This window comes from Amblyomma mixtum, chromosome 3 (assembly GCF_055824585.1).
Source record: "Amblyomma mixtum isolate Tamu chromosome 3, ASM5582458v1, whole genome shotgun sequence".
Taxonomy (NCBI): domain Eukaryota; kingdom Metazoa; phylum Arthropoda; class Arachnida; order Ixodida; family Ixodidae; genus Amblyomma; species Amblyomma mixtum.
The window spans coordinates 216779452-216794358 of NC_143014.1; the positions used below are offsets into that span (position 1 = coordinate 216779452).

At 47.5% G+C, this 14907-nt stretch overlaps 1 protein-coding gene across 2 annotated transcripts in view; it reads left to right on the plus strand.

Moving 5' to 3' along the window:
- The window catches only part of LOC149353669 (uncharacterized), a 124637-nt gene that overhangs the window by 93954 nt on the left and 15776 nt on the right, over positions 1 to 14907 (plus strand). For both annotated transcript variants that reach the window (XM_089582714.1, XM_089582713.1), the window contains exon 2: positions 6891 to 6974. In XM_089582714.1, coding sequence (XP_089438840.1) covers positions 6926 to 6974 — 49 coding nt within the window. In that variant the 5' untranslated portion in view covers positions 6891 to 6925. The remainder of the gene's footprint in view (positions 1 to 6890; positions 6975 to 14907) is intronic.

Here is a 14907-nt window from a genome sequence, read left to right on the forward strand (position 1 = left end):
ATTCATTATGAATTCGCCCCGCAGACGCTAATTTGCGAGATTAAAGGTTCGGAAAAAAGACTCCCCCCTCCCCCTTCCTTTCTCTTCCGTTCTCCTTCCAGTGAGAGAGAACAAGAGGCGGAGCTGGAAAGAAGTGGTGAGCGAGAGAGGAGCGTTCCTCGTATGGGTCCATTTGGCACGCGTTGCTGTTTAGTTGTCCGTGCACGTGGCAGACCAGGATTGTTTGTGGTAAACGCAGGCATGCGTCCAGAAAGTGAGAAGTCATCGGTCCTTGCCTCCACGTTTCTTTTACTGTAAGAACGTACTGCGCGCATATTTCTTACAACGTTATAACGGCATACACGCGGCGGCAGTGAGGTACGGGTTTTCGAAAACGCCGGTCGGTTCTGTCACGGTGACAGCCGCATGCAAAGATGAAACGCCGCGGGCAAATAAATTACGCGAGAATAATGTGCGAAAAGCTTCAGATGCAGCATACACACACGCAGAAAAAGATACGTAAGCAAGGTTCAAAATTTTACCGTGAAGCATAGTCCTCGACTCCGTAGAACTTTGCTCCGGGGGAAGTGATTATACACGGCAGGCATGCATGAAAACGGAATGACCTGCTCTTGTCCAAGTAGTGTCAGCTACGCTATTTGTGGCACAAATTGTTATTTTTTTTTTTACAGTTCGAGAAGCAAAGAAATTCAATCGCTTAACGCCTTTACGACTATCTTGATGATGGTGCTGATGGTGGTGTAGTGATGATGTTGTTGGTGATGATGATGCTCTTGACTTAGTTGTTATCGCGCCATTTTAAAAAAAATGAAATTCGTAAACAAGCGCCCTGTGTAACGTGCTTTGGCCTGTATGAGGTAGGGCCTAAGAAATGTTTTTTTTTTCTAAGCATTTCACCCTACAGAAGAGAAAACCTGGCCCGGAAAAACGGTACCCAGCAGCACTGAGAATCGAACCCCGTGCTCCCAAAATACAGAGCGATTCCATTTGAGCGAGCCAGCGTGAACGCTGGGCCCCCCTGTGTCTGTCTTCCTCGTTACAAAGCGAACGTTTAAACCACTTGGCCATCGCTGTGCTCTCTGCGATACTCTAGCGTCACTATTCGAATGTTTCGTTTGACGGAAACAGTATTGTCTACAAAGGAATGAACTTCAGGAGGATGAAATACATCTTCCCGCACAAAATTTGATTTCGTGTAAAATCCTCTTAGCTGGGCTGAGGTTTTGAATGCTAGGCTGACCAATGCTAGGCTGACCGTTCGAGCATGCGTACACGGGTCATCTCCAAGGTATGTAGCAAAACACCTACTTCGTTTCGATCTCCTTGAGCATTAGCCGCAGAGCGCGCCGTGACGAACGAAGCTAGGTGCTCGTAAACCCCTCGCGTCTCTGGTTCGCGAGGCTGACAAAAGCGGGGCGCATTGCCGAGGGGCGCATTTGAATGCAAATTTTTCTCTTTCGACGGCGCTGGCTGAGCTCTCCCGCTGCTTGCAAGTCAATGCGTCTTTGGACTTGGTACCGCCAGGAAAGCCTCTTTGGAAGCGAAGGACACAGGCACTCGCATGTATACGCTACGGAAACCTAAACATGAATGCATTTGCTTTTCGCGCGTGGAAACTATGAATGAGAAGTACAACTAGGAACTGTTGCGGCGCGAAAAGGTGCCTCGCTTGTTTCACAAAGACGAGCAGATGAGTAAAGTAACAATCCTGAAATTTGCAAGTTTCTAGCACTGGCAATCATTACAAAAAAAAAAAATGCCGCTGCGGCACATATCGCTTCGTGATAAACAGGGTGTGGCCTCTAAAGTCTACTAAGCGCCGTCTACATGCCTTACGCCGCTTTCTGCCGCCCGTCATGCCCACGGCGTCTTCTTTCCCGCATCATCGGATCCTGTGACCTATTGCAAGGTGAAAATTTCTGGGCGCGAACAAACAAAGGACAGCGAAGAAACCACAGGACGAGCGCCTTTGCGCCCAGACGAGCGCCCAGAAATTTTCATCATGAACAACCTACAACTAGCCCAGCTTTCCATTCTGTTGAACCTATTGCAAGAACACAACTTTCGGCTTAGTCAATAAAGCACCGGCGAGGCATTCGCACAGACCCATGTTTGTATATCTTTGCTTTATCCTCTTTAGTAAGCCCCCAGAAGGGGGCGTGTTCGGGGCTAAATCCGGCCCTAATTAGCGTGACATCCTGCAAGTTGTTTTTTACTTGCTGATGCTACTTTCGCGTGCAAAATTAAACGCGAAGAAAACGTCCTGAAAAGGTCACATGATGAAGTGGTATAGCTCCACTCAAAAAGCAACACGCTTCGGATGACTGCGTACCGTGACTACAGGGCCATGTTGATTTACATGTTTGACGAACTGTCCGGAAGTACAGGATCGGCAAAACGAGAGTCAGAAACAAGGCTGGGTTGTGCTCCTCCGCTATAAAAAAAAACATGAATTATGTATATAAATACTGCCCCTGTATTGTTATGTTCTGACTGACAAGTATGCACTGTTCTTTATAACACCTTGGAACCCTTCGATGTGTATGCAAGCCTTGTGGTAAAAAGAAACATATCCGTCAAACCTACGACACTGCTGCTCTAGACTAGCCATTTCATTTGAGCGATTCTGTAAGCATATATATGTGCGAGCCAGCCGATGTAAATCTCGCGCCTGACACACCTACTGCGCCTTTTTGGAGCTTCACTGCAGCACGCATTTTGCTGAGGCGCTGCACCCTTTACAGGCATGAAAATGCTAAAGGCCACCGAGGTAAAGTCGAGGCGCAGGCTGCAGCTTCATTTGTTTGCCTTTCTGCGATACTTTCTGCGATCGTTCAAAACTACGCTGGATGGATAGTTCAAGTTAGCATTTTTTTTTTAACATTCCCGTTTTCGGTCCGTTTCTTCCGAGGGCTCACCTCATGAACGCTACAGATGCGATGTTGAAATCAAGTTCAGGAGCGCAGTTTTTCGTCCCTGTGTAAGCCTCACACGCGTAGAAGGTGAATGAGAGACGCTCAGGCGTGAGGTCAGGAGTCGTGAGCTGTGTCTGTGACTGCTGATCTCGAGCAAGTGTCCTTCCGTCTCTAACCTCTTTGTCTTCTACGCAACGCCGCCTTCACATTTACTGGAGGGTGGTCCAAACAGGCAAACGACCCGCTTGAACGTTTTGTCAGAAACTGATTAAAGAATGAATAGTATTCATTGGTTTCATAGAGGCTTCCTGACAGCGCCTTAAGGGTGCAGTGAAGAGGAATCTGAACTCGTCTTTTTACCGCGGGAACTCAATCTACACCTTCCGAGCATTCTTAGAAACTTCGATTTATTGCCCTGTGTGGCCGATTTCACTAATTAAATCGAATTAACGTCCGGCTCCCGCCTTTTTTATTTGAATTCTCCCCGTACAGTGGGCGGAGTCGACCAACGCGTGGAGTGCCTTTCACCCAGTCCCTTGGCGGCTTGCCGCTCTGCCATCGGCGGAGTAATACGTAGTAATCCGTTGAAGCAAATAGTCCGCGCGTATTTTTATTTCTGCGGGCTTATTTTGCGGCAATATTATCTGCGAATGAAACTATTCATTCACGGAAACCTAAAAAAAAAACAAAATAAAACGAAAGCAAAGCCTCCACGGAGCTGGCTGAAAGGCACTCCACGCGTTGGTCAACTCCGCCCACCGTACGGGGAGAATTCAAAAAATAAAGGCGGGAGCCGGACGTTAATTCGATTTACATTAGGAAAATCAGCCACACAGGGCAATAAGTCGAAGTTTCTAAGAATGCTCGGAAGGTGTAGATCGAGTTCCCGCGGCAAGAAAACGAGTTCGGATTCCTCTTCAGTGCACCTTTAATATCTATTTATCACTCGTTTTCATGGCGGCTCCGGGGCAAAGCGGCAGACCTGTTTCTTATTTCAGCCCTAAGCGCATCTGCTTCCAAAAACGGTAAAAACCCCAGATGAAAAGAGAAACATATTCCTTTTCTCCTGGCTTCTTCTGGTTCGTTGCATGAAGTGAGACACGTGTACACCACAGATAAAGCGAATGGCAGTGGAATTCATACATGAGGAACAGTTATAGAAAGATCAACCACCTATCTACCTACTCAGTAATAAGCCATTGAACCTATCTCCCTAAGCGTCTCGCGCAGCCCATTTATATTACAAGGGCTTGACGTTCGAGCCCGCCAAATGCTTGCTGCAACACGAGCACGGCATAGAAGTCACATAAACAGCGCCCGAGGGGCGACGCTTTCATGCACACTTTATACTCTTCCCGTTGCTCATCACGGGATTTCTCACAAAAGGGAGGATGTTCCTCACCCACTGGATGCTCGTATCATTAGACGTTATGAGCAGCCTAGGAGTGGCATCTCGACTTGTTCGCTGAACATACTTCACGCACACAGACTACTCGTAATGTGTGTTTATGAGCGTGCATTACACACGAAGAAACATTGCCCAACACGCTACTGTAGGGAACCTACAAACTGCGTGTAGGTTCCCTACAGCAACACTTCCTCATAGACAGAATGCAAGTCACCTTGAAAATGTCAAGTGGACCGGTTACACAGGTCTGCAAGAGTAACACGATGCATTCGTTAAGGAATTGTTTGGTGAAAAATTTCAGTCCCCCCCCCCCCCCCCCCCCCCACTTTGTCATCATGGTGGGCCATCGCACAACTTAAACATGGCCGAAACAAACGTGACCACACTCTGCTGTTCGCAGGATACTCGCGCTATTCATAAAAGCTACTCGCGGCGATAGGTACTCGACGAAGTGCTGCAAACATGGTCCTCACACTTTCCTGCATGTTATGCAGTATCACCATTCGGCAGTCAAAACACAAGAAACTCTCCGCCGCGAGTGGCGCTGCGCACGCTAAACCTTGCGTGCGACGGAGCAACTTTTTATTCGACGAAAGCGTTTTTTTTTTTTTTGCATACATTTCCCGAAAGTCTGCTTTGCACGTGCCCGTCTTCGCTGCTGAATAAGGATTTGTACGCTCAGCGAGAATATTTGCCACTTTTTATCCGTTCTGGGAGCCGAACAGTCGGGCAGGAGTGAACTTTCGGCGCGCCTAGGCACATTATCGATATGCGGACGAGGCGACGAAAGCTGCACATCCGCGTACCACGTCGCCTGGGGCTGTATCACTTCTGCCGGCACAGGGTGTATTGATCGCGCAATGCAGAATACGTCGGCTGTGGTACGAGACTGGCAGCCCTGGAGCTGGAGTTTGAACGCTGCGTCACCGGAGAACTTTTTCGCCAGCCGCATTAGAGCCGTTTCGCAAGTGTATACACGGTGTTTCTCCGACAAATTGGCCGTTATTTGGCTCGAGGGTATGCAGGAGTATCGTGCCAAACACCGTACTTTCCCCGAGGAAGAAGTAGTTGTGTTTTCAGCATAGAATTGCAACTTTATTATGCGATATTTGCGCGCTCAGTGAGTGATGCGCCGGGGGTATTCATGAATGCCAGCCTCTCTCAAAAGTTTCCATGCCTTTGCATGCATCTGACTGCAGCAGCCGCCAAGTCGCTTGATTATTCCGGGCTTTGGTGTGTGCTTGCGTTTGTGCTGGCGGGTGCGACCGAACAGCATCACCAAAACAGCGGCCTTGCGTGGTGACTACAATAACCAGTGTGACGTAAGCAACAGAAATTACAAATGCACGCTGAAGCCCATTGGTGCGAACTACTGGATATACACGAGAAGAATAACGAGAGAGCGCTCGCGTATTTGAAGGGACAAACACATTTGAATGTTCGGAGATCAAGGTCAGAGCAAACTTGTTTACATGCATCCTACGCGAACGGGTTGAGCTAGAAGTCAGATTTAGAAATCCCCACCCGAACACGTTTACGTGGCCTCGCTTCTGGCAGGTAAACGTCACAACAGTCACCGGCGTGCAGGCGAGACAAAAGTGTGCGCAAGAAACTTGCGGCTTCTGGTGCGGGGGCAGAGTTTCTGAGCAACGCTGAGCTTACCTTGTTTACATGCCCTTCGCCGAAGGAGATCGGACTCAGACAGCCTACCCAGCACCGGCCGTTTGACTCAGTCCGACCCGTCGCGCGTTCAGTTCGAACGGCTACCGTTTACCTGAGACCGAGAGGTAATTTCAATCACAACAAGCGGACTCGACACGCTCTTGTTGGACTCACGTAAAAGACCGGGCAGCACCTTTACTCATTGGAACGAGGTAAAAAAAAAAGAGAGAAGTTTGCACAAGTAGACGGAACAACGTTGCACAAAACGTAATCGTGAAAAACGGACAGGAACAAGGAATGGAATGGAATAAACTTTAATGTCCAACTGAAAGGTGATCTACGCACCCCCCGACACGCAGGTCAGGGGGCGGGTGCCGCCGCCTCAGATGCAGGCTGGGAGGTCTTTGGTCCCAGCAGCCTCTTCAGCCAGTTGGACGAGCAAAATTTTTCAGTGCATGATTTCTTTTTTTCTCTCTCTCTTCCTCTCTTGTTCTCAGTGCTTTAAGGAGTGTCGCTGTTTTGAAATAGTCACCAGGGTCCCCTCCGCCCAGCAGTTTCACAACCCTTTTCATCCACCGTCGGGAAGCGACGACTGGAACTAGTGAAATCTTCATGCGCATCGTTGATTGAGCCATGCTTTACGTTATTGTTCAAGTAGCGATGCGGTGATGATGTAGAATATTTTTGACGCAAGGGAGTAGCGATGCAATGCCATTAATTTCGGCGTCAACAGCGGGTGTACAAGTGCGACGGGAAAGGGCAAGGCTTCTACGGGCCCTTCATTGCAAACGGTATGGGCATTCGCTGCGAATGGTGTCGTTGCCTGAAACAGCCGCTGCTGCCAATGAAGGGCGCCTGCGCTTTCAGCCAGTCTCACTAATCTTTGTTTTGTCGATGTTTTGCAGGAGCTGAGCGGCTTTTTTGATCGTGGACGGAAGAAATGTATCCCGCCCTTTCCCTCGTGGTCCTTTACGCCATCGCGACAAACAGTAAGTGGCTCCCGGACTGCAGCCAAGCGATAAAGACTGAACATGTTTTATGACACGAGCGCAATATGCTATCGATGCGAGCAAGAAAACGAGTGAGTGAAGACTGAACACGCCAGCTTCGTAGTGAGCAAAAACTTCGCTTGCGCCGGTATATGCGGCCAAGAGCCAGCAAAGTTCTGCAAACACACCAAACAAATCTATCTAAAAATAAAAAAACGACGAATGGTGCGCCAGAACGAAAACTAACAATGAAAAAAAAAATAAACTCAGTCAGGGTCGCCTCGAGCCGAAAGTTTCGAGCTGCGTTCGTCGTCGCCCGCTTTCCCTATACGCCAGCTGAGATTCCCTTCTCGTTCTCTCCTTTTTCCTCCTCGCCCTCCTTTTTATAGGACACTCGAGAAAATGTTCTTTAAAAGCCGGTTTTCCTGTCCAACCCAAGCGCCGCTCTTCAATGGGACAAACTTTACGAGGGAGCAAAACGATCAAGCTTAAAAAGGTTTTCCTTAGAACGGAATAAATCTTTCCTTTTCGCATTGCCTATTTACTGTTCTTTTTTTTTTCATTTCCATCGCTCTCTCCTCACACCGCTTCTTGCGCGCGCGCGCGCAGGCGCAGTTTAAGTTGCACCTGCTCTGATGTGGCGGTGGCCGCATTTCTGCCTCGATCCGTCCCCTTCGCGTTTCTCTCTCTCTCTTTCTCTCTCACTGAACAGCAAAGATCCTTTATGCGTTTTTACGTCGCCCAAAATATTCATGAGTTCCGCGATCGAATTCTTGAGCATGCACTGACACGTGCTGCTGCACAAAAGTACGGTCGCATTCGTGTTCGTCTTATTTTAGTTAATTTGGCTGAGTGCTGCCTCGACGGCGCCGCTGTCCAAGCCGCATTCGATTGGACTGCGTGACGGGCCGGTTCCTTAAAGAGGCTCCCCGACGAAGGGAGGGCGCCGCGCGCGGTAGTTCGATGTCAGACGCTGTTTCGTACACCGCCGTCGTCTCGCCCATTCGAGAACTTCGCATTGTTTGTTTGTGTGCTTGTTTATTTGGTTGCTTTTCTGGTTATTTCGCTTGCTTGTTTGCGCCTGGCTATGAGAATATTCATTGTAACGGCGAGCGGCATAGAGACAACACATTTCAGTCGGCGACAGAATAGCGCCCGTCGCGGCATGGCATACGCAGGTGAGGTCGCGTGGTGCTCGCAAAGAACGCGCGGACCTCTTGCGCAACAGTCCTTCGCTCACCGCATCTACGATTCCAGAGTGCTCGCCCGTTAGCGATGGGAACGTTAAATTTTGAGACAGCCGCGTCTTTCGCGGGTGGCCTGGCGAAAGAATAACTGAGGACAAGCCCGAGTTGACGCGTATACGCGGAATAATTCTGTAAACGCCGTTTCTTGCGTCGGAACATAAATCATTCTCAGCAGCGAAAGGGCACCCATAAGGTCACTTATCAGAAGAGGCGCCCATGCTGAGGAAAGAGAAGAAAAAAATGGGCGGACGCACGGACGGAAAGTTTACCTCGTCCCCTGGCAGACAAGCCACATGTTTCTGTCTTTGACTGAGCAGTTTTCACGATGGATTAGTCGTTTCGCCCCCGCGTCCAGGCGGCGCTGCAGTCACGGTGTACGCTCAGAGCTTACAGTCGCGCTTCTTTCCCGGAGCACTCTGTCTAGGGGCAGCAAGGAACGTGCCACCACCGTAAGCGCATGCATTCCTGCTTTACTCTGATCCAGCATTCGCGGGCACGACAATTTTTTCACACTTAGTTCCGTAACAGCAAATTTGCTAGGGGTCAGCTGCGCTAGGCAGCCGTTCTCATCGGGAGCGCTAACGCGAGAAAAGTCGGCGCATTCATACGGGCAGGCTCACATGTAGCAAAAGATCGGACAGCGCCTGTGCGAATATGAGGCCGAGCGAACTTTAGAAATGGAAGCCACAGTCTAGCTGGAAAGCGCCGAATATGTGTCAACTCGTCACACGCAACCAACAAACCAATACTACCTCTATAGTGAGAGTGGCGTGTCGATGTCAAAACAACTTTACGCTGTCCATCTTAAACCTGGCAACCTTATGTAAGCGTCAGCTGGGCATGCATCTGCAGTTGACCGGTGCTTTGGCTATACTGTGCCCCAGGTTCTCGTGGGTCTCAGACGCGAGGCAGTCGTTGAAAGTTCTTGCATGCGAGCAGTTTTTTTTTTTTTTTTCCCCGCTGAGCGATTCGTTTCATAACAGAGTTCGAATAGAACAGCGCAAAAACACGCACGGACGGGGAAGAAGAAAAAAGTATGCGGAGAGAAAACAGCGTCTGGTGTCATATCTGTAGGTATTTTTTTTTCTCGCTTGCCCGTCACTGCGTGTTTTCATGCTTGTATTTTTTTCTTTCGCTGAAATTTCAGAATTTTGGGCTTACACCGACTGTCGGTTACACAGCGCTGCGAAGTTCAAGTAGAGTTATATTTCCTGAAAATGAACGCCATGAAGAAGGCACAAATGGTTGGTCCGTTTATTCAAAGTAAACGTTCCCTAAGATAGGCGTTGGAGAGAAAACCGAATCAAATATACTTATTAACTGTTTCAGTGATAAGCAATAGAAAGAAGTAATTATGGTTTCTTACAACTAAGCAGAACGCTGTGTCCCCGGGAAACGACACTCCCTGGTTGCCGATGAATAATGTAAGAATTGTGGCTACTTGCTTGATATGGAAGTGACGAAAGCGGCGATCCTGCGTTAGAATATTCCGAGATGGTGAACGGATTGACGTGCATGACTACTCGTGACGAAGTGTTTTAAACTACCCGCAGCACAGTCCACTTTTCATAGCTTACGTCCAGGCTAGCCGGGAATCCTATATTTTTTTCGTTGTTGGCCCGACGCCATGAAACTAATCTCCTAAAATCTGCCTCACTTTATTACGTCACATGCTGACACAATATTCACCATACTGCTCCTCATCCCTGAGGCATCCTTTAAAAGAGAAGGGCGGAGCAACGTCCAGACCTGTAGGTGTAGGCAGGGTAGGTATATCGGGCCGCAGAATTGTTTGCACTGTATCGCCTGGGGTGGGGTGGGAGACCATGACATGAACGCAGTATACAAACTCGCTGATACTCTGCGTGGGGGAGCACGTGTGCGTTATGCAGGATGGCTAATCGCTCAAGCGGAATGAAAAAAAGAAAACGTCTGAAAATTAACGGTCATACAGAGACAGTGTTCCAACCACGAAACTACTCGGAGCCAACGTTCAGTCATTACACTTACTAAGACCATTGCAGACACTATGTAAGTACAGTAGAGTTTAAACCTTTAGTTCTCAGACAAAAAAAAAAAACTATTATTCTGGACGTATGTGGCAAGGCGTTGTTTTTATGCACCTTTGCCAGTTTAGTGAAAGAAAACGAGTGAGCGCGTGTCGCTGTGAACAGGCAGGGAAGTCTAGCAAGCGGAAGGCTCATTCTCGTATAGCTTCCGAAAGCACGTTCCGCAGCCATTCGTCTGTTCTCTGCTACAGACATTGCCGACAGCACCTCGTGGCTAAAGCAGGTGATGAAACGTGCGTGCAGCAGCGCAGCTGGTCGCCTAGTTGCGCAAAACTAGACATTACGCGTGCGGACGGGCGCCCAGTCCACGCGGGACACCGTTTCTTGTGTGACGCGACGCTGTTCTTTCTTCGTACATCAAGCCCAACATTCTTAGTGAAACGCACTGCAGCTGCTCACACTGGGTTGTGCAGGGTTGCCAAGCCGGACATTGTGCCTGCTTAACCTCCCTGCTTTATTATCTTTTATCTCGCGCGTGGAACTCGGGTTCAATCCGGTCCAATCGTAAAGGACGGCGCTCCCTCAAGAAAACGGCTGTGCTCAACAAAGATGAGGTCATCAAAATAATAGGGTACTTCGAAGCACGCGCGTGGCGACCCCGGCGCACGTGCATCGAGACACCCCACGAAATAACCGCGCATGACGAGGTATGCTATAGAAGATAAAAACAGTGCACGCAGCTATATGAGACCGACTGAGACGTGTCTCCACCAACCATTCGCTTGACGCTAACCTTGCATTCTTCTCAGGAATGGGTTTCGATATTGTCTGCAGGCAGAGCGTCGTGTAACGCAAGTATAGTGCACGTCGTTCGCAATATCCCACTGCTTTTTCGTCATACGGAACACTGCGTCACTGCAAGAACACGCGCAAGGCTCTTTAGGCCTGTCTTCTCCCTGTGTGCTTGTTTGGGCAGTGCTGCTTACCATGAAACGGCGTGCAAACTTGTCCAAACTGTCTCCATAGTGAGGGCTCCAAATGGAAGCTGCGATCTCGGAACAACCTGTCAAAAAATCTGACAGGTTCGAGAAGGAAACGGACAGAGACGGTTCAAGTGAAGGGGTTCACATGTGACAGAAAGATTGCTTTGGATTCGCAAAACAAAAAAAAAAAATGACCACGGAAGCACAGTAACTGATTTTCTTCTCTGTTTAAAAATTAGTATGCATTGACGTGCTTTGATGAAATTACCCAAAAAGCAGAGAATTCCGAGAAGTTTCTTTTTGAGAAAGCGATGGAAATGCCAGATGAAAGCTCTGAACTTGCAGTATTTCGTCGTCGCTGCATCCCTATGTCGCAGAAATCCAAGAAAATCGTTTACTTGTTCAGAATATATTATTACTTATAGCTAAAGATACACTAATTTATACATGTCTAAAAACATAATGCTGCTCGGACTTGCTCAGGGACATGCATTAAATCAATAGCAAAATTTAAAAAAAAACATTCCGCCACATGCTGTTGTAGCACTATACCCGTTAAAATACCTTAGGCATTTTAAGAGGCTCCCATTCTGATATTGCGAAATACGTTGGGGAAATATGCCTTGTTTGATACTATGAGAATCTGATACTCTTCTGCGAGCACAAATGAGAACTATACTGACATTTGCACAGTCTGGCGTTCTGCGCGACGCGCCTAGCGTTGCAGGATAAAACAAAACTGCAGAAGCACCAAAATTTCGCACACAAACTTTTGAAAACAGGGTTATATAACGCCGTATGCCTTAATGGGCAACTCCATGGTTTTTCCAAAAATTTTAGTTAATGATCGCATCACATTCCTTGGAGCCCCCCGCTGACTCCACCGCAACAAACCTCTTCACAGAGGAGCAAGTGGAACTTTTTAAAGCGGCAAAAACAGGAAACTGGAACCGAAACTCGGCTCGTGGCCAGGAACGGTGCTTCCGTTGTCGCATGCAATATAAGCCTCAAAATTTGTTGTTCACGTGGGGATTAAGCAGTAACGTGCGGTTAATGTTCGCGACGTTGCAAAAGCATTTTTGCACGCAGAAATCGCCTGAACTGAGGCCGCGAAAACGGCAAACTTTAAAATCGATTTGCGCCGGAATGAACTGCCGCACGGCTTTCAAGCTCGGTGGAAATGATCAAGACGAGGAGGAAAACCTGTAGTAAACGTTTCATTAGAATTCGTGAATATCGAAAAAAGGCACACCAGTGGTGGTCTAGTGGATTGCGCATCCGCCTTGCACGCTGTAGGTGCGAGGTTCGATCCCCATTGCCACCAGGTACCCAACGATGATACAATAGGCACAGGCTTTCCCCTGGCCTGGTGCTAGGCTTCTTTAGGGTGAAATGCTTGGGAAATGCGTCTTTGACCCCCACATGTGTAGGCGAAAACACATTGTCCCATGGTGCTTTTTGGCCACAGATTCCCTTGCGCCATAAATAATAATCATCATCATCAATCTCGAAAAACCTCGGAGTTTCCTTTTAAAGGGACACTGAAATTTTGTTGCTTGCAAAAATCAATCGTATGGGTTTCTCTGGCTACACAGGTATTCGTCCAGCACTGAAACACGTATTTACTGCTGAGAAAGTTCCATTTACGGAATGGACATTTTTTTCCCACCACCGATCCAAACTCGTGACGTCAAGGTCGAAAGAGACTCCGTGATCACCGACTGAAAATGATATGAGGTGTAGCCTGGGCCCAGTGATCTGAACCATAGAAACTGCCTTGACGTCACCGCAGTGTGCTCGCAAAAACGGCCGGTGGCGAAGATACTTGTCTTCCATATTTTTCACCTTTCTACATTGTAAATTATCCGTTTTCAGAGACAGCTAGTAGCCCATTGTCGTTAGAACTCGGTAATCTACCGTTACAGACCAACTTCAATCTGCCTTCACTGTCCCTCCCAACAGGGGTATCCTTGTTACGTGATCAACATTGTTAAGTGTTTGTCGTGTTAGTAGCATGGTTTATCTATGTCTGAAATAGGCAAATAACAATTCTTCGTTGCCACATTTCAGGGATAAGTCGCAATAGCATAAAATCTGTTGACACGTATTCTAACGCTTAAAGACGTAAAATTGTAATCGTTTTTTTAGGCTTGTCGCTGCTTTATTCAGTTTTTTTTTTTATTTCTAAACGCGCTTTTTCTTAAGAACAACGGAAAACAGAACAGCGATGACACGCACCGAAGGGACAAACAGGGCGCCGGACTGACAGCCGAACGTGATCTCTTTTCCGTTTAACTCTCTGACACGCTATGTAGACAATTTCCCACATAGCGAAGTTTAAGCTTTTTCAGAGACTGAGCTGTACTTTCCAGTGCATTCTTTGTTTCAGGTTAATTTCGCATCCTTCATGTTGCAAATAAGATAGTTATTTAAGCCATGCACGGAACGCATTAAATACTTCGCGAAAGAGTGAGTGGGACAACGCACTGTCCACCATTTTTGTGCCAACATATTTTGCCACCATTAGTGACATCAATTTTTTTTCGAAACCACAAGAGTAGCGTGCACATTAGAAATAGAAATTGCTTTCATTCAGGATCTTTTGGGTCTTTGCTTGATAAGTCGCGGCGTTTCGATTTTGCTATTTCCACCAATTATGATATTTTGCACGAAATTTTGACATCCGTGCAAAAAAGTTAACGCTAGTATTTAGCGCTGGAAAATTAACAAATTGTAGTTCTTAACGCCTGATTACACTATTTAGGCGGACAAACATATCTTTTCGATGGAAACAAGGAATAAAATCTGAAAGAGCAGCTGACTACTTTGCTCCAGTGTTTTTCTTATATTTTATGTCGATGTCTTTAAAATGTCAAAAGCTGGAAACATTTCTATTAAAGATCAAAATATAAAAATACAGCACTTTTTCCGAAATTTGAGTGATGTTTAAATGATTAGCTGCTACTGCAAAAAGGCTACCACGCAAAAGGCAACTGAAGCGGAATGGTTAGCCGTAGAACTGCGTTTAGTGACTTTAACATCTCAGTTAATGTATCAGAAAGTATGTTCTCAGTGCAATGCTGTTTGCCTCAGAATGCAAGCACAGTAGCTTACCAATATCCCTGAAGAGAAAAGTATACAACAGCTGTATCCTACCGGTACTCACCTATGGGGCAGAAACGTGGAGGCTAACACAGAGGGTTCAGCTTAAGTTAAGAACAACGCAGCGAGCTATGGAAAGGAAAATGATAGGTGTAACGTTAAGAGATCGGAAGAGGGCGGAGTGGGTGAGGGAACAAACGCGGGTTAATGACATCTTAGTTGAAATCAAGAGGAAGAAATGGGCTTGGGCAGGGCATGTAATGCGAAGGCAAGATAACCGCTGGTCCTTAAGGGTAACGGATGGATTCCAAGAGAAAGCAAACGTAGCAGGGGACGCAGAAAGTTAGGCGGGCGGATGAGATTAAGAAGTTTGCGGGGATATAGTGGCGGCAACTGACAAAGGACAGGATTAATTGGGGAGACATGGGAGGGAGGCCTTTGCCCCGCAGTGGGTGTAGTCAGGCTGATGATGATGATGATGATGCAAGCACAGTTGTGTTGCTGTAACATTCCGTTCTACGGTGCTAGTGCACGGTTCACAACTTTTAGTGGTAGACGTGGGAAAGTTAGATCGCCAGCCGTCGTAATCGCG